Source organism: Archocentrus centrarchus, chromosome 13 (genome assembly GCF_007364275.1).
Source record: "Archocentrus centrarchus isolate MPI-CPG fArcCen1 chromosome 13, fArcCen1, whole genome shotgun sequence".
NCBI classification, from domain to species: Eukaryota; Metazoa; Chordata; class Actinopteri; order Cichliformes; family Cichlidae; genus Archocentrus; species Archocentrus centrarchus.
Genome location: NC_044358.1, coordinates 39,986,485 through 40,007,064, shown reverse-complemented (window position 1 = coordinate 40,007,064; position 20,580 = coordinate 39,986,485). Strand labels below are relative to the sequence as shown.

Genomic DNA, 20,580 nt, shown 5'->3' with positions numbered 1-20,580 from the left:
TCGCCCATCGGGCCAGAAAATGCACTGAGACAGTATTCATATTCGGTATTATTAAAAACAGACAAAAAAAAAATGAGAGAAAGAGAGAAACAACAAAAAGGGTTTGTGGTGTGGGTTTTTATTCATTACTAATTTTTTTCTTTCTTTTGAGAGCGAAAGACCTATTGTGGCTCAGAGGTTTATGGTCATTGCTAAGGTGTCAGTGCGGATTTGAAAGTTTCAATAAACTGGGAGAACTTTGAGACATTTCTTAGCATATTACCTAATTAGCAATTCACCCATTATAACCGGGCATTAGCCTACATTTATCCAATTTTCTTTTAATTTTTTTCTATTTTGTTAGACTATAGTCTGGATTATTTATATTCTATTTGCTTTTATATATCAAAGTTACCTTAAAAACGGGCTGTGCTTTCTCATTAACATTCCTCGGGGCTGTCCTGAAGCCTGTAACAACTCCAGCCTGCTCAGCTTTCAGGGCGCTTGTTTTGTTTACATGTTGTTTACGGCTTTGAGGTGAAGTGAAGCGCGTGCGCGGCGCCGCGCGGCGCAAACCCTTCCTCACTCAGGTTACAGGTAACCTAACGGAGAAAAGCAGCGCAATATTAAAACGCCCTAAGACCGGCAGACAAATGTTAAGTAAGTCCTCTTGCAACACAGAAAAAAAATATTTACCGCCAGACTACTTGAACCGTAACCTGACGGGGGCAGCCATTTTAAATGAGACTGTTTGGGTGATATGCACAGGGTCATTAGTTTGTGAGAGCAACTAACCTTTTATGATAAATTGGAATATGAGCAGCTTATTTTTATTTTCAAGACAATTTCAAAACACCTGATAGATTACGCTGATATCTGGAATAAGCTCTTCAACAGGCTGTATTTCTTCCGTTTTTAAAGAAACTGCTGGCTAAATTAGACTATTTAGCATTAGCCTTAAAGTTTTAGGGGCGCTGCACGGGGTGAACCAGTGCGGTTTGAAGGGGTCTGAGGACTACAATAGATCATTAAAAAGGATCATAATTGGCTGTGTTGATAACTGTTCACATTTCAAATTAAATTAAAATTAAATCGACTATTTTTTTTTTTTTTTATCCTTTTGCTATTTTTTTTTTTTTTTTGGATGATTTTATTAGCCGTTTTAAACTGTATGAATTTAAACAAAAGGTCTTCCCTCAGGGCTTTTGGATGATTCCTACTTGTATTTTTCTTTGAGTGCAGAAGCCGAGAAGAGGAGAAAACCACAGACTTTTTCTGGAACAATAAAAGAAGACTAAACAACTCCTGAAATCACGAGGTAAACCTAAACACTTAGCGGCCTAGGACAAAGGGGTTTGTTTTTGTGGTTTCTACTTTATTTCCATAACCTTGCAAACCACTCCACATATTTCTGTAGGACCAATGCCTTCAAATAAAACAAGGATAAATACATAAATAGAGTGTAGCTTACTATCCATTCATAACGTTTGGTATTAAAAACTAAAAGTGATTACACGGAGACATGTTTGATATTATTATTTATTATTCTTTTTTTTTCTTTTTTTTTTTGCATAAGTATTTCTTATGATTTTACAGATCTGCAGATATAAGTAAATCTAGATGTTTTCTGTTAAATGATTTGTGTTATTAATTACCAAACCAAATGATGTCACGTTTTAACCAAGCCAAATACTCGCGAAACAAACCTATATTAGCGGCGCAGAGCTTATCGGGAAGTGTTGTCCGTCGTAAACACGTGAAAAAGACATTGGAACAAGAAATAACATCGCGTCGTAACGCTTGAAAGTGTGAGTCTGTGGTAATTGCATGTTGAGAGATGGTTGGCTCTCACCGAGGTTCAGCTGCTGCAGACTGGCTGCAGACTGGGTGCAGGGTGATGACACACATGGCAATGCTGTTCCACCTGCAAAGACTCCCAAAGCACGGAAATACACTCCCAGAGAAAGCCGAGGAGACCCTCATGGGTGGCCAGAGAAATGTATACTTCACCATGCACTTCGCTCTCCACTGTGAGCTAATTAAGCAGCACTAGAAATCCGGATTTTGTAAGAATTATGTGGACCCTGCAGCCGTTTACAAATGTGCCTGACTTTGTTGAGAATGTGAGGCTCATTTGGATAAAATTATATATTTTGGCACAAGTATGGCACAAGTTGTTTAAAAAAAATTTTTTGTAGAAACTGTTAATTTTATACTTTGCATTCAAACGTGGAAAAGTGCAAATATAGTCAATCGAATGACTTTTAAAATTAAAATAGGTTTATTTCAAAATATTCAATTTTGTGTTGTTTTATTTGTGTGGAAATATTCCAGGGCATTTCTTTCTTACATTTTTGTAAAGCTTGCTTATTTTAAATCCAAACAGCAAAGTGAATTGTGTTAAAGCAACAAATTTACTGTCTATAATTGTAAATATACGCTTCGTTGAATTTTCATATTTTATTATTCACTAATATCTTTAGTTTCAGTGTTGTAGGCCTGTGTTTTAGTGCAAATAGGTGTTTAATACACATACTGCTATTACTATTTTGACCCTGGTCTGATTAATACAATTTTCAACAAGTGAAGAAGAGCTCCTTTTTTTCATTGACTGGAACCACTGAAGGCGGAACTAAAATACGCACAAATCACAAAGCACTACGTCGCTCCGCGGAGCGCGCTGGAGCAGAAGCAGCCTGTCAGTGGCCCTGGAAAAAAAAGGGAAAAGGGCTGGACTTATTGACTCAGAGTCCAAAACTTGGGTTGCGCGACCATCAGAAACCAGCTTAGAAAAATCCCAGCTGAAGAGAGACGAAGGTCTGGTGCATGTCACATACTGAGCCGCAAAATTACAATTAAGATTTCTCCGTGCGCAATTTGGAAGACAGCTTTCGACTCACTGTCCATGCTGAGATTCTGCAGCGCAGCTTTTCGCTGATCGAGAGACGAGCGCCACAAAAGTTTTGGTTTTTCAAAGTTTGGACTGGACTTGTTTGTTTTGGTGTGCGCAATGATGGCCACTTACCAAAACCCGGAGGATGACGCAATGGCCTTAATGATCCACGACACCAACACGACCAAGGAGAAAGAGCGGCCAAAAGAGGAGCCGGTGCAGGACAAAGTCTCGGAGAAGCCGGATCCGTCCCAGAAACCACCGTACTCCTACGTCGCGCTCATTGCCATGGCTATCCGGGAGAGCTCCGAGAAGCGCCTCACTCTGTCCGGCATATACCAGTATATAATCAGCAAATTTCCCTTCTATGAAAAAAACAAGAAAGGTTGGCAGAACAGCATCAGGCACAACCTGAGTCTTAACGAATGTTTCATAAAGGTGCCGCGGGAGGGTGGCGGGGAGAGAAAGGGGAATTACTGGACCCTCGACCCAGCCTGTGAGGACATGTTTGAGAAGGGTAACTACAGGAGACGCCGCAGGATGAAGCGGCCTTTCAGACCCCCACCAACGCACTTCCAGCCGGGGAAGGCCTTGTTCGGAGGAGATAGCTATGGCTACCTTTCTCCACCCAAGTACCTGCAGTCTAGCTTTATGAACAACTCCTGGTCGTTGGGCCAGCCGCCCACTCCGATGTCCTACACATCCTGTCAGATGGCCAGCGGCAACGTGAGTCCAGTGAACGTCAAGGGGCTGTCAGCCCCCTCATCTTATAACCCTTACTCCCGGGTGCAGACCATGGCGCTCCCCAGCATGGTAAACTCTTACAACGGCATGAGTCACCATCACCATCCCCATCATGCCCAGCAGCTGAGCCCTGCCACCGCGGCACCGCCTCCGGTCTCCTCCAGTAACGGAGCCGGCCTTCAGTTCGCGTGCTCCCGCCAGCCTGCGGAGCTCTCCATGATGCACTGCTCATACTGGGAACACGAGACCAAACACTCGGCGTTACACACGAGGATTGATATTTAAAAGTTTACCAAATGGTCCGTGTAAAAATGAAGACTCTGCGAGCGAGAGAGAGATAATTCCTGTGATTTCAAAACAGAGCCAACAGTATTTTGAAGAGACCATTCTGACTCAGCTCTCTTCGGTTCCAAGCTGACATCCAATATGCCGACGGGGAGATATATATATGGTGATGCTAAGAAAGTTTTATGAAGTGGAAACAGGGGGTAAAGAAGTCATCGGTTGCTTACACATCAGGTAGCACAACCTCTGGGAGCCATTTCGTGCGCCTGTATTACACTCGGACTGATGGCCATAACTCGGTATTGTAATCAAAATCGTGAAATGAAAAAATGTTCATTTGCAAGGGATAGCCATTGCTGCCCCCAGCTGTATTTTTGGTGTGCGTAACGACTTATCTCAACTTTCTTTTCGGCTTATTGCCGAAAGAAATGCTGACGCCCTAATGAAGTCAGAGTTTTAATGTGTAATTGAATAAGAGCTAATTTTTGGCTTTCTTAGTATCATGCGCCGAGAAAGGCCTGCACGGTGTTACTTCACCTCCTGCTATAGTTGGGGACTTTGTTAGGCTTAAAAGGTGTAGGTAGAGATCCATCAAACTACCAAAAAATGCAATTCAGGGCTTTTCATACTTGTTGATTACATGTATGTTTGATGTAAATTCCAAAATGATGCCAGCCAGTGTCAGGTTTTGTTCATCTTTCTAAATATCGTTTTTTATATATATAAATGTGATTAGTTATGTTTCATTAATGTTGGGGCCATGTTTCATTTTAATTAGCACTTTCCCCTCTTTTTTTTTTAGGTTTGTCAATTTCTTAATAAACTTGTATTTCTTAAAATAACCCAGTGGTCATGAAGTAATCTGTTGTATGCTTTAGTAACCACTGCTGGCAGTAGACAAGCTATCAGTAATAAACAAATCTGTGAACCTAACACAACATGGACGTGCCACATTGTTATGATGCAGGAGTTTTTTCACGGCTTGCTCAGGAAAGAAAATAATCTTAACAGCGGTGTGGGGTCGGCTGAGGATAGGCTTACATAAAAATGGCTGAACGTCGGACTCAATATCTCTTGAAAAACAAACTAACACACACACACATATATATGCGCACATTTAAAAAATTATTTATTTATTCAGTTATTGTGACTAGATGAATCTTTTTCTTTTTCCAGCTGAGGACCTATATCTGCAGGTTATATAACACAAAAAGGAAGATTATGACTCATTCTTAACTAGGTACTTCTAAGGACACGTTAGGGTATTAGAGTTAATATTTATATATTTTCCTCGATTCACGGAAGTAACTGTCCTCGTATTTTTACTGTCTAGTTTCAAGAAGACATATATATATATATGTATAAACCGATTTGTATGATCATAAATTTCTGTTAGACATTTTTCTAAATATGCTTTTATAGTCATTCTCTAAATAATAACTGCAGCAACACTACTAACACTAGCCCACTACTACTACTATTAATATTAATAATAATAATGATAATATTGATGTTGAAGTTGACATACAGCATTAGTTTTTGTTTTTTTCGTTTTTTTTTTCTTTTTTAATTGCAGATGTGAAAACTGCTATCAAACAAAACAATAATGGGGATGCAGTTAACTTATATAAAATAAAATAGCGCTCATCTTGGGAAAGCAAATATTTTGTTACAACAGTGCACTCAGATCATGCTTCTGACTGCAAAACGCTACCAGACAAGACACGCTTTAAAGCAATACAAAACAAAACAAACATATGAAATTAACCAGATTTATTAAGGAACTATAAATTTAATAATGTAGTGCTAAACTGTCTCACAGGCGGTAATAGTAACCCGTTCCACGACTGAAAAAATAAAAACCGAGGATGAGTTCATTCATCCTAAGGGTAGTTTACAAAAACATTTCCATCTGTTGACAGTCTTCTCTGAAGGGTGAAAGTGGGGTGCATTCAGCTCCTCCTTCCTCGCTTCTTTTTGTTTTTGTGAGACTGCTGAACTAAAATAAATTTTCCATGAAGCCCAAAGGACCAGAGAAGATTCTCTCCCCTGCTACTATCACAAAGCATCGACATTTTGGGGTTATATGTCTGACCATAAATCTATCATTCACAATGAATTATTAAGAAATCGGCGGGTCATTTACACAATATTATTTATTAAATAAACTAAAAGGGCACTGAGTAGAGCGCGTGCACCGCTCGGTAAAGAATCGTTTTACAAGTTCCTGGATCCAGAGAGTGATCTGTATCGCCACCAAAATTTAATAAACTGTTACTTGTACCAACCCCAACAGCTCCAGAAATTTTCATCGAAATCCGTTCATAATTTTTTTTTTTTGAGTTATCCTGCTAAAAGACAAACAGACCAACCGGACCGAAAACACAACCTCCCTCCACCTATCGGCGAGCGAGGTAATAAATTATTGGATTATCCTTCAAAGATGACAAACTTCCAACACATGGCTTTGGAGCACCACGGGAGGAGTATCCACGCACTCACCTTTCTCCAGCCGCTGTTCGTCACAGGGACGATGAATCCTCCAAAACAGTACGCAAACAAATAAAAACGCACAACACTCGAGAACGTTTTGTTTTGTTTTTGCTGCGAAGAACATCGGTGGCCTAAACGAAAGCTTTGAGCGACACATTAATTAGGTTTGCATGAAGTTTAACTGTAAGCAATGATTTTATTGCAATAGATACAAAATGTATGTGGGCTGTTGGTAATTTAAGTCATTTATTGATTACCAAATTAATTACAAAAATGAAATGATAGCATCTATTAATGTTTAGGCTAATGGTTCGTTCCTTTTTGTTTGTGTGTGTGTGTGTGTGTGTGTGTGTGTGTGTGTGTGTGTGTGTGTGTGTGTGTGTGTGTGTGTGTGTGTGCGTGTGTGTGTGTGTGTGTGTGTGTGTCATATTCCAGCCGTCAGACACAGGAATCAGCACAAGGCGCATGTTAACTGTTACTCGTTTATTATTTAAATACTTGAAGAATCCAGTGAGAAAACAGCACTTCAGCTCATCAAAATAGACAAATTTTGTACAAAGTCCTAATCACAGATAAATTTGTGTAACACTCTACTGTAAGCGGCGTGTCTTCTTGCTCAGCAGCAGCCACCTGTCATGGATCAGTGAGCTCAGACGAGCGCTTAACATTGTTGCCCAAAGCTTGTATACAGCTACAGAAACAGAAACACAGAATGAAAATGCCGTCAGCCGGGCCTCAGTCAGACTCACACAGACACTTCTCCATCCTCCTGTGTGCTGAGGGAGCGTCGAGGCCAGCCTGAAATGTAGCTGTGTACGTTCTCAGCTTCCTCACATTAATGTTTTGTAAACAATAAGGAGATAAGGGAGCTTTTGAAAGGCAACTGTATTCTAAACAAGCTTCCAAAAATAATAAATACAGGGCTTTAACAAGAAATAGTGTTTCGACCAATGCACCCCTTTATATAAACTGTAGAGGCAGAGATGGAGTTAACATTTCTCTCCTCTTGATTTAAAGCTGGAATACAGCACTCGGTGCGGCAGCTTTTATGCTTTATTTATTCGTTTATTTATGTATTTATTTTTTAAAACCAGGAAAGTGAAACATGTTGCTCGTTGATACAATGTCAGATTTTTTTTCTTTTACATTAGTGTTATTATTATCATGGGTCTACTTTATATCACAACTGCTTTTGCACTTTATATTTATAATGTAAAAGTCCCTTCGCCGACAAGCTGCTCTGCGCTATATGCTAAGTAAACATATAGCCTATCACCCTATCTCGCTCCCTCACACACACACACACACACACACACACACACACACACACACACACACACACACACACACACACACACACTTTTTAGTCAAATTTGCAGACCTAAAACCTCCTCTGTAAAAGCCGCGAATATACTCGGGCGCGGCAGGTGTGCATTTGCGCAGAAAGGTTGTCAGTTCAGCGAACAATGGGCCTGCATACAGGATGTCTCGGGGGGGCTGAGACAGATAAGGCCAGCAGAGGTTCAGCCGAGGCGACACAAGCCGGCTTTAATATAGTCTTCTTTTACACTGATCTTAGGAGTTCTATAATATATATTACTGGCGAATTAACAATGAATTAGTTTGTAGTATTTTTCAAATATTTAAGCGCAACTTCCCCCAGGTCCTTACACCTCTTTAGTACAGGCTTACGTATCCATATGTCCCTGTAGGAAATAATTATAGAATTTACAGTGATATTAGAGCTGGTGATACCTGAAGACAAAATTTTAACCATAGCGACAACAGCCGTGTGGACACATGTATGTATCACCTTAATAGGCAAAATGATGTTTTAGTGACTGTACAACAACAACAACAACACCAACACTATTAAAATACTTCTCAGTAGTCAATAGGCGAATATTTCTGTCAATCATCAATAATTTCTCCACAAGGTGAAAAGGTTTAGCGCAATGTGCGGTTTGTTTTCAGGCGTCTTTTCCGCAGAGCGCGTTCTGAATAACCATGATTGTATCCTTTGTTGTGCTCTCAGAGATGACAGATTATAATCAACAAGACGAATGAGGTCAACTCATTGTAGAGGTAACGCATTTGACCCTAGTTTCTTCCCCGTCACAAACACACACACACGCAGGAGCGTACCTGGACACGTTCCGGGTATGACAGCCTGCATGCTCCACGGGGCTTCGGCGATGCGACCCGGCCGGTCAAGTCACACGCAGGTTGCAGGTTTCCCAATGCCTGCACACAATTGAATTCCTGGCATTCTGGCGAATGTTTGAGATTGAAGAGCAACAGTTTCCACTTAGAAGCGGCGCACATCACCCCGAACCCATTGAAAAGGAGAGTGGGGGTCACCACTGTTTGGTATACATCTGCTCCAAACAGGAAAATATGCAGAGATTTGATTCGCAGAAAATCCGGCAATTGTTCCAATCAGCATGCGGTTTTTTTTTTTTTCGTCATCTCTTGTTAGAGTAGAAAAACTCCAAGTTTCAGCCTGTCTGCCACATATCTGTGCTGATCCTACGCCATGACTTAATTTAGAGTTGTTTATTTTCCGACCGCGTCCTCTGGTGAATCTCCAACTTGCCACGGTGATCTACGTGATGTTTTTCAGTGACTGCTGATCCCTATCTTAATGACAACTCGGCGAAACAATAGATTACATATAATAATTCCTTAATAAACCAAAATAATTGTAATAGTGTATGTTGATATACCGCCACAGTTTATAAATAGGAACCGCGCGTTTGTTAACTGGACCTGTGGGCAACAAAGGTTCACCAAATGTCTAGAAATACCATGTCTATAAATACACAAGAGTCTCATCTATTCAAGGAAAAGACAGTCATCCATTTACAGAGCAAAATCATCACGCACTGACCTCTGCGTACCCTCCAGCCACCACCGGGCCACTCAAATGTCACACACACACTCCATCCTTTCAGTCTGGAGGGGTGGGGGGTCACGATTCTGACAGGCTTTCAGAGGAGAGGTGGTGAGATGCTGACAAAGAGCGTCTCCAAATACGCAGGCTTTATGCTAAATAAAATATTGTGTTAATGCACTTTGGAGGCTCTACAAACATTTAATTAGTCATTTCTTATATGATAAATTCTCTCAAACTTTATCCAGGTAATCACGAACTCATATCATACAACCCTGTTTTTGTAATGCAACATCACCTCTGAGCAGCAACTGGTTATGCTCCAACTGACCTGTTAAAACAAACAAACAAACATCAAGATTTACCAGCGTTTGGCTCATGTTCATTTCTGCCGTGAATGTGGCGGAACTGGCCAGCTTATACTGTAAAGGGAAATGCGATAAACCGTTTCCGTTCCCTTGATTATGAGCTGCAAATTGCTTTGTCGGGATTTAAATGGCAGGTCTTTTCCCAGCGTGCTCTGATGGAGTCTATTTTTAAAGCGTTTTCCTTTCTCGCCCCTCTAAAAACTTCCGCAGGGTTGGCAACAAGAAGCTATTAGGATAACTCTTCTCCTGTTAACATTCCAATTAATCAAAGACGAAAGCAAATTCCCGCTGGGATCATTAAGGGGCAGCACCTGTTCTTCTCAAACTGTAGGCTGTATAATAAATCAGTGCAACTTCATGGTCAGACTCTGACCGACCTCTGGGGACGGTGTGAGACATATAATCACTGAAAGCCAGTTATACATCAGCCCACTATCAGTAATAGAAACCCCATACGGATATGAATGCCAAACACTGAGCTTATTTAAACCAAAACATCTTCTGAATGCTCTCAAATTTATACTCTCAGGATGCCTGTTAGGATACAAATTGCATGAGATTAACGAGACATCCTACGTTTAAACTGATGATTCAGTCAGTTGGGCTGTTATCGTAGTGCTGGTCAACAAATGTGTATTGCAATGTCACATTCTAACGCCGAATTTCCTCTAAATAATAAGATTTGTGAAAATAAGTATCCCCCCCCCCCCCCCCCCCCCCCCTTTTTTTTTGGTTTAAATATGCAAAAGTAAAAGGAAAGTTGGCCCCGCCTTTATGTGCACGCCAAACGCGACGCCAGGTCACATCTCAAACCCCGCCAACCAGTTTCAGCCATATTGCTTTCAAGCAATTACATACCTCTTGGCAAGGCTTCACAATTAAACAAATGATCATACTTGGATATCCATAATTATACGCATTCATATAAGGTACCCTTTCAAGTTAAATATGTTTTTTATTACATGCTTATCATCCGTGATGAGATTACGCACAGTGTGGGTTTGGACTGAGTTAGGGTACACTTAATCAAATAAGAGGAGAAGTAATGGAAGCATGCTGGACCCAAACCTACACTGCATAAGCTGCTCCCTTTGAGCCCAGCTTATGTTTAGCAAATTTCAGACAATGAGAACATTATGAGGGGAACTCTGAGGGAGAGCCTTTTACCCCTGCCCACCACAGGTCATACGCATGGCACATGACTAACCTCTACATCTCTAATGAGGTCCACCAAACATAGTGGTCCAGAGTAGGGTTTAATATTTTTCCCGAAAATGACATGGATCAAATCCCGGGAAATGAAGAGCCATTTCCCGGGAATCCCGGGAAAAAGTTTATTTATTTTTTTATTTTAATTAGGCCTTCTGTAGCCTGTGTCGGCCTTAACCTATTGTGATATTGTAGAGGTAGCTTTCCAGCTATGTCCTGTTATGCCCAGTAGGGGGTAACGTCGGCTTGATTAACGCAATAAAACCTACATCTCGACATTCGAGTGCTCGAGCTATGCGGTGTTGTATCGTTCCTCAACACTCCCTTAACAAATATAATTCGAATATTCCTGCATTGTACATGGAATTATACCAAGATATTTTACAACTGCTGGTGCAAAACAATACGGTTCATCTCCACAGCATTGATAAAGGCTCAGCCACTTGCGCTGTCGTGGCGACATCTGTTGGGCTATATCTCCACCAGTGGAACGCTGTAATAGTCATTGAAAAGTTAACTACCGTACTACACTATAATATGGCATAACACAGGGCCTTGAGTAATGCACTACGACTTGGTCATTGCCATTCTGGCAACAGCAAATTTATAACACCGTGTCTGAGGGTTAAAGTAGGTTCGCTGTGAATCGTCTATTGAAAAACTGGCCAATCCTTATAGCCTAAAAAAATATACATTTTACTCAACTCCATTTTAAAAGCGAAATATGTTAAAGCAATCTATTTCATGATAATTTCTTCACACATTAGGCCCGTATCCTAATTCATGATTGTTAGTAAGCGGCTGCAAACGAGGAAAAGAAACACTCGAAGTTAAACAGATATTTCTTTATTGTTCAGGGCAGGCATATTTTATAGGCTATATAATGCAATATAACAATATATAATAATATAAAATTATATAATACAAAATACCTTAGGGTAAACACATTGCCTACGATTTCAACAAATTAAAGAGGAAAAAAGCACAACTGTGTAATACCTCTATTAAAACGCTTGAGATGAAGCTGAAGCCTTAAACGGAGGCTGAACATGCCTGAAATGAAGAGTAATGCTTTTCGCATTAAACGAACCCTTCTCTCAACATTTCCTTAAATTTAACATTCTGAAGCTTTCTTTTCTTTCTGAAAGTCAAATCGACGCGCGCGACTTTTTTCCCGGTTTCCCGTCTAACGTTTCCCGGGAAACGGGAAATGGTTCTGATCGCATTTCCCGGGAATCCCGGATCTCGGGATTAAACCCTAGTCCAGAGAGATGGTTTAAGCATATACTTCCAGGCAGAACTACTTAATTAAATAATTCAAAGCAGGCCCATCGTGTGGTGACAATGAATACCGTAATTCAGCTTTCACTGAATTTAAGCAGTGCCTTAGCCCCCCCCCCCCCCCCCCCCCCCCCCCCCCCCGTTGATTCGTCTCTGAAACCGACGAGTTTCTGGAGAAGTTTGCTGTGTGGTTCTTTGCTACCGCCTTGTGGCACAAGAATGCCTTTACAAAGAGTCGCACCACAGCAGACTCTGTGTGTGTGTGTGTGTGTGTGTGTGTGTGTGTGTGTGTGTGTGTGTGTGTGTGTGTGTGTGTGTGTATGTGTGTGTGTGTGTGTGTGTCTAATTCATGCAAAACGTGCACGAAACATGGCCAGAGACCCCTAGGTCACCTGATTAAATTTTTTGCCATAATTGGGTCAAGGTCAGAGGCCAAGTTTTTCTCAAAATCTTGTGAACACGATAATTCGAGAACGATCTCACCTTGGATGTTCAAGTTCACACCATAGATGTAACTACTAAAAAAGCTTGGACAAGTTTCAGTCTCTGTGACGTCAAGTTAAAGGTCAAAGGAAAATTGTGGGCATGAACATGAGGACCTCTCTGTTATCTCAGTGATTCAATGGAGAGTGACAGGGTTCAAATCAGCTAAAACATCTGCCGGGGCCCGGGTTTGTTGTGCCCGGAGTTGTGCCAAAAATTGATTGTCTACCAAAAAATTATTTCCAATATTTTTATATGTTTTTAATGTGTAATATCCTTGCTTATATTGGTAAATAGGCTGTAGTCAACAGGATTTATGGAGGGCTTGTTTATAAAATAAAGAAATAACCTGTTTTGCAAGTATCTTTATGAGTCTGTGTTATTGTATTTACATTATCATCAATCCAGTCTTTTTTTGTCACTTTAGATATATTTAAAGAACTATTATGTTATATTTGTTGCAATTTCTGCTGCCCTCTTGGCCATATCTCTCTTAAAAGACATTTCAATGTCAGCAACAGTTTTTACTGAGATAAATAAAGAATATATATAAGTTTGTTTGCCAGAAATTGATTACAGCTTCTACCCTGTGACGGTAATATTGTTTATGGCTCAGAATTACTTAATATCATTCATGAGGGATATATTTGACATGTATTTCACAGATATGGGCCAAAAAGTTATTTACAGTTAAAGTTATTTGAATGCAGGATATAATTATTTGGCAAATACCGGAAATTGCTTTTTTGGCAGATGATCATGTTTTGGCACAACACTGGCACCACTTGTTTTGCATGTTTTCATTATGTTTTTCTTGTTTTGTGTTTTTTGTTTGTTTGTTTGTTTTGTTTTTTGGTGTTTTTTTGGTTTGTGTTTTTTATTTCCATTAAGGTTTTTTTTTTTTTACATCTATAATTTGAGTTTTGTTTTAGTTTTTAGTGAACTTTAACGCCTTTTGGCCTAACTGTAGGCAGGTACAAGTAAAGAGGAGGCTAAGTTGATTTCAGCTGTTTCTTTAACCACTGTGATAGTTGGGGAGAATAATTCCTCCAGTACCAACAATTAAAATCCATAACTTAATCAAGTATTAATATTAAAAAAGTGACTCACTGTATCCTTACAGATTAACTAAAGACATAGTGAAAATCATAAAAATAACCTCTAAATTTGATAAAGTAATTTCTACTGTAGATACAGTAGAAATAGATAGATATAGATAGCAGTAAACAAATAGGAAAATTACCTGTTTTATCTTCTGCACAGCACTCTGTAAAATATTCTCTTTAACGTCTTGTTCCAGCTGCTCCCTTTAGGGATCATCACAGTGATCATCTGGCTCCATCTCACCCTTTCTCTTTCCTCCTGCCTGGCAGCTCCATATTCAACATCCTTTATCCAATATATTCACTATCTCTCCTCTGCACATGTCCAAACCACTCAGCCTGAGCTGTCCCTCTGATGTACTGCTTTCTAATCTTGTCCATCCTGGTCACTCCCAATGAAAATCTGAACATCTTCAGTTCTGTCCGCTGTCTTTTTGTCAGTGTCACAGCAGGTCTCACTACCATCTTTTAAACATTCACTTTCACTCTTGCTGCTATCCTTCTGTCACAAATCACCCCACTGACACCCACTCCACCCTGCCTCCACTCTCTTCTTCACCACCCTTCTGCACTGTCCATTGCTTTGGATGGTTGACCCCAGTTATGTAAACTCATTCACCTTCACAACCTCTAATCCTTGCAGCTTCACCTTTCCACCGGTCTCTCCCTCTCATTCACACAGATGTATTCTGTCTTGCTTCTGTTTGCTTTCATCCCTCTTCTCTCCAGTGAATACCTCCACCTCTCCAGGCTCTTTCCATCTGCTCCCTACTTTCACTACAGATCACAATGATGTCTGCAAACAGCATAGTCCACGGAGACTCCTGCCTGACCTCATCTGTCAGCCCGTCCATCACCACTGCAAAAAAGAAGAAGCTCAGAGTTGATCCCTGATGTGATCCCACCCTCACCTTGAACCCATCTGTCACTCCTACCACACATCTCACCACTGTCTCGCTGTCTTCATACATGTCCTGCACACCCTCACTTATGTCTCTGCCACCCCTGACTTCCTCATGTAGTACCACAGTTCCTCTCTTAGTACCCTATGCTTTCTCTAGATCCACAAAGACACAGTACAGCTCCTTCTGACCGTTTGTGTACTTCTCCATCAGCACTCTCAAAGCAAACATCACATCTGTAGTGCTTTTTCTCAGCATTGAAGGCATACTGCTGCTCGCTGATTGTCACCCCTCTCTAACCTAACTGCAACAACTCTTTCCCATAGCTTCATGGTAAGGCTCATCAACTTTATTCCTCTGTAGTTACTACAGCTCAGCACACCCTTTTTTCTTGAAAATTGGCAGAAGTACACTTCTTCATTCTTCAGGCATCCTCTCATTCTCAAAGAATGTGTTAAAGAGTCTGGTTAAAAAGTCCACTGCCCTCTCTCCTAGACATCTCCATATCTCTACATCCACTCTCTCATTTTCTTAATTTATCAGTTCATCAAAGTATTCCTTCCATCTCTCCAACACTTGTTAGTACATTTCCATCTCCACCCTTAATCACCCTAACCTGCTGCATATCCTTTCCAGCTCGATCTCTCTGCCTAGCCATTTGACGCAAGTCCTTTTCGCCTTCCTTCACATCCAGCCTCATGTACGACTCACTACGCCGTTTCTTTGCTCTCTTTGTTGTATGCCTACACTCTGTACATTCCTGCCTATTTTCTCAATCTCCCCAACTATCCCACTTTTCCTTGCCAACCTCTTCCGTTGAATACTTTCCTGTCTCCTTATCTTCTTTCCTATGTCTGGAGGACACACCAAATACCTTCTTGGCAGTTTCCTGCACCACTTCATCTGTACTTTCCTAGTCTTCTGGTAACTCGTCACTGCCACCCAGAGCCTGTCACATCTCTTCCCTGAACTCTGTGCAACATTCTTCCTTCTTCAACTTCCACCATTTAATCCTTGGCTCTGCCTTCACTCGCTTCTTTTTCTTGATTTCCCGAGTCATCTTTTGAATAAGAATGCAAATTTACAAGCTATCCAGCAGATAATAATTCACAGGATGCACATCACCCAGAGAAAATGTTTAAAATGGCTTTAGTGACACAGATACCACTTCACAATGCACCTGATATTTAAAAATACACTACATATTTAAAAAAAAAAAAAAAAAAAGCATTTTCTATAACCCCACAATCACAAGCTTACTGGGTGAGCTAACCAAAATTGCTATGTTAATATGGCCAATTTGGTGGCACCTGTATTTTACTGTGTCTATGGTATAAACGTGTATCCATGCTTGTGTCAGTATTTTTAAGGGACAATCATTTTTGTAAATTTATTTTAAAATGTAGCTTTGTTCTTAAGTCTCAGGGCAAGTGGTCAAATATGCAAGGTAATCTCTAAAACTGCTTGAGTGAGACGATCAGCAGTCAGCTACTTGCCCAAGAAAAGGGATTTAAAAAAAAAAAAAAAAGAAAGAAAAAAAAAACGTGCTTTTGATTTGTGTTTTTCAAAACCCTGAACTATTTTGATGACAAACCTTTAGACCAGTGGAACTCAATTTTTTTTCTGGCACGCTGCCTTTAGAAGCTAAGAAAATGCCTCACCTTATACTGTTTTTTTGTTTGTTTGTTTGGTTTTTTTGGCTTTAGTAGTCATTGAAAAAAAATAATAATAATTGTTGAATTTTAGTCATAATTTATTTTATCAATTTAATTTTCCTTACAAATTATATTTATTCAACTCAGTTTAATGAATTTCTTTCAACATTTTCAACGCTCAACAAATATTATAACGGAAAATGTACAACGATTATTATATAAGACCTCAAAAACGAACTTAAGCTTCCATTTATGCCAATAAGAAGTTTGGAAAATTGAATTCAAGTCAAATATAGTCTTATTTGAATTCAAAAATAACTTAAATAAATAACTTTAATCACACATAGTTTATGTGGTTTATCAGTTAGATATATCCCAGTTTCATGCAGCCTGTCAGTGTTAGTAAGGTCACACGGTGTCTCCTCTTTATTCCACATTTAGTTTGTTAGAATCTGGTCCCAAAGTTTGGTTTAGTGGACAAAGCACTAACTATGGTTTATGACAATTTGTTCGCCAGATGGCAGCAAAGCTCCTCATTTTATTGCCACTACAGTGCTGTAGAGTTGTGCAGGTTTCATAAAGATTACACCGATGAAAAGGGACACTACTTAATAACGATGTTTCACTTAACGTGATTATTAGGAGGGGCCACATAAAAATAAGTGACGGCTAAAGAGTCGTATAGAACCTGTTCACAATCTGTATGAGGGATTTGAATGCTGGGCTTGCCTAATAGGCTGCAGTCACTCCGGCAGGCTATTTCTCAAGGAGGATGTTATGAAATATTGTGACATCTCTTACAGGTTTTGCACTGCCGGTATGCGGCTGTTGGTGGAAAGCCTGGTGTCCTTCACAGCTCATCCGGAGGACTGCATCACAGAAGCCTCAGACCAAATGACTGAGATGTTGCCTTCAAAATAAAAGCCTCACCGTGTCGTTACGTGTAGTTTGTGACCAGCTGCTATAGTAGCTGTATAGGCCTGATCTGAATCATCAGGTTGAATTTACTGTGAAGTCCACATTCAGATGGTTTGAATTTCATAGGTCCCATAAGGAGGGCAACAGGTACCAGGTTATACGTGGTGGTCCTGGGGATAAACAGCCCTCATTCATTGCATACAGCGGGCCATCATGTCTGATACAAAAAGTTCCAGCCTGCAACATCAGCATGCAAAATCTGCATGTTACATTTAAAGGAAAAATGAGATAAGAAGAGTTTCTTGTTGTTTTTAGATCCCACGCCGTGTATATTGTGTCAGTGGGTGCTGTTTAACCGACTGTGCTCAGAGCTCATGAGCTCCTTTTCTGTATCTTTATCTTATTTTAAACTCAACTGGAACTCCCAGTCCAAATAATTATAAAATTATAGCTTATCTAACTTTTTATATATTATATTTTATATTTATATATATATATATATATATATATATATATATATATATATATATATATATATATATATATATATATATATATATATATATATATATATATATATACCTTCCATTATAGATAACGCCCTGTCTAAATTTTAAAGTACATGTCGCTTAAATTTGAATTTCCCCGAGAATTCACAAACGTGGCAGCAAACCGTAATCTGCTGTCGATAGGATTTTTATTCTTGAGCATTTTGACCGGATGTCCTGTTCTTGTTTTACTGCTCGGGCTTACTAGGGCCAGCGGAGGGAGAGCCGGCGGAGGGAAAAGCAGGAATAGCGGTGGTGGTGGTTCACCTTCTGAAACAAACAGGAAGCACATAGAGCTCCTGTCCACCTGCGGGATCTGTGTTATTCGTGGAGAGACTGCCGAGCGGTGCTGTTAGTTCCGCGGACTCCTCTGTCGTGAAGGTTTTAAAGCAGTACTTTCAACTTTCAGCTGTTCTTGCGTGTCCGCTGCATTTTTAACGACCTCACAGCAGAGACTTAATGAAGGTAAGTCCCACTTCTTAAAAAAAAAAAAAAAATTGACTTCTTTTTGCAGTGCGCTTTTCCACTCGTGGAGTGTGGACGTCATCACGCTAAACTCGGCTCATCAATCAGTCTAACGCTGCATTTATTGCTGCTTGTTATGTATGAAAATCCCAGCTCTCTCATGGAGAACGTTAACAACTTCAGCTAAGCGCAGCAGCCACGTTTAAGGTCGACATTTAACCAGCAGTATAGTCTGTCAGGTGTTCATTTACCCTGATTTTGAGCACATCGATTTTTCTTCACCTATTAAAGCTAACTAATCAGCCTACCAGGTGTGACGGGCGGCGGAATAACGACCACAGTTGAAATATTACTCTAATGTTCCCAGAAGACCTTGTTGGCGTGTTAAAGATTCAGACACTGTTTGAGGGGCGGTTGATCTCAGCCTCTAAGCAAAACAACTAACACGTTAGTTTTCTAATGTGCCCTCACCATACGAGAAAAGGACGAGGCACTCCGGAGAGATTACTCCTTAATTAAAGGGACTTTGATGCTTGGCCATTTTGTTGGTTTGGTTCAGTAGGTAACCACCAGGACCTGCCCTCGGCTCTAACAGATCTATAATCACTGTGCAACTTGCAGCTGTGCGTATTTCATTGTTGAGAAATGAACGGACAGCAGAGCCAAGTAATGAGGATGTGAAACTCTGGAGAGTAATTCACGTCGTCAGCTTTTCTGCCATAAGCATAATGAGCTTCTGTTTTTTTTTTGTGTCAGTACTTTGATAGACGTAAGTGGAGTACAGCTGCTGTCAGACTAAAGGATGATGCTGATATAACACCTGTCTGTCTGTTTGTTTTTTAAGTGCTTGAACATGAGGTCTGTTGAGATGATGTCTACCCGATGGACGGTTCCAAGAGTGTTTGCGAAATTGCTGGGTTGAGTTTTAATAAAATTAAGTCTTCATGAAAGTTACAATTATAGACAAGCACAATCGGAAAACAGCTGAGTATTTATCACTTATTGTACACGCTGGGAAAAGCTGGTGACCTTCTGGACTACTGTTATTTAGTCAGGTGTTTGTTGGACTTGTGGCCTGTAGGGCTGCAAGTCCACCGTGTGATGACTGGAAAATGCTGCTTAATAAAACATTCCTGAAATATTAATAAGCTGAAACGGTGTGTAGGAGGAGACTGGTCCAAAATGTATTGACATAAAAGTGTTAAAAGCAGTTGGAAATGTCTGATGGGAGTGATCACTGTTGATGATCTCAGTTACTGAATTAAAGACACACTTTACTTTTTCCAGCCTGCACTGTGATTTACCAAGAGCAGACTATATATTTTAGTAATAAATGCAGAAATCCTGGTATTTCCAGAGGATGCAGAAAATTGCAGTTGAGTCTACTGAAAGTGTAATGCATGACTCAAAAGTTGTGCTAGTTCCTTAGAATTATTTTCATTCAGGTTTTAGCATTCCTAGTAAACCAGTAACCCTCTTGCTCAGGAACCTGAGATCTGTATGAGGTGACAGACTGTTTTTGTGTGTTTTTGCACATTTGTGTTAGTAAAGTCATACATCCATATATATCCACATATTCTTTTGCTAATTCTTAAGGTTTGATTTTGAGCTTAATTTTTGTATATTTAGGTAATCAGCTGGCAACACAACAGATGAACCAACCATGCAGCTTTGCTGACAGGCGTGTGCTTCCTTGCCCTATGTTTTCTCCCATTGCCACAAGTCATTTATTATTCCTGGCATTTGGAGGCAAAAGACTTAGTTTTTCAGATTATCCAGAAATTTAAATGCCAAATTCCATGTTTGATTTCCAGAAAATGTAAACCCTGCACATGGTGCACCCTGGTTCTTGACTGAGGGGCTAGTATGTGTATTGCACACAGTTACAGCTGCAGTGTATTGCTCACAGTTGAAGATCTAAAACTTTGAAGAGTGTAAATCTTGGAGCTACATCACATTTTATAAATGGGGAAAATAATTTCCCTAGGGGAGCTGAGCAGTATTTGCTGCTTGTGTGCCACTCTGGGAAACGTTATGCCCAGTTCATGCATTTGATATTTTTTAAAATGGGCAGTGGTCCTGGCTGCTCGGTGTTGGGCAAGCTCTGCTGTCAGGTCCCCTCTGAGGTAAAGTTGGAGAACACTGATAAGGCTAACTGACGTCACTCCACAGACATGAGCCAACAATGCAGCTATTTATTCCAAGCCAGATTTGGTCCCAAAGCAGGCCCCTGAGAAACGGGGGCGCAAATGAAAGCAGAATTCTAAGCAAGTGTTTTCACAAAAAGGGAAAAAGTTTTGCAACTCTGGTGGCGCCTGTGTCACACATCATTTTACTTACAAGAATAAACACTACTGTACA

The 20,580-nt window shown here is 40.2% G+C and overlaps 2 protein-coding genes across 2 annotated transcripts in view; both read left to right on the top strand.

The window, feature by feature from the left end:
- The first annotated feature begins 2,742 nt into the window (after nucleotides 1-2,742).
- foxl2a (forkhead box L2a) lies at nucleotides 2,743-4,744 on the top strand. Its single transcript, XM_030743829.1, has one exon. The coding sequence runs from the start codon at nucleotides 2,990-2,992 to the stop codon at nucleotides 3,899-3,901; it is 912 nt and encodes a 303-aa protein (XP_030599689.1). The 5' UTR covers nucleotides 2,743-2,989; the 3' UTR covers nucleotides 3,902-4,744.
- A 13,228-nt stretch (nucleotides 4,745-17,972) lies between these two features.
- Nucleotides 17,973-20,580, top strand: part of pik3cb (phosphatidylinositol-4,5-bisphosphate 3-kinase, catalytic subunit beta) — a 56,225-nt gene continuing 53,617 nt past the window's right edge. Inside the window, exon 1 of the mRNA XM_030743827.1 lies at nucleotides 17,973-18,219. The gene's annotated coding sequence lies outside the window, so the exon portion shown is untranslated. The remainder of the gene's footprint in view (nucleotides 18,220-20,580) is intronic.

Coding starts and splice junctions, on each gene's coding strand:
- foxl2a (XM_030743829.1), top strand. CDS start 2,990: ATGATGGCCACTTACCAAAACCCGGAGGATGACGCAATGGCCTTAATG.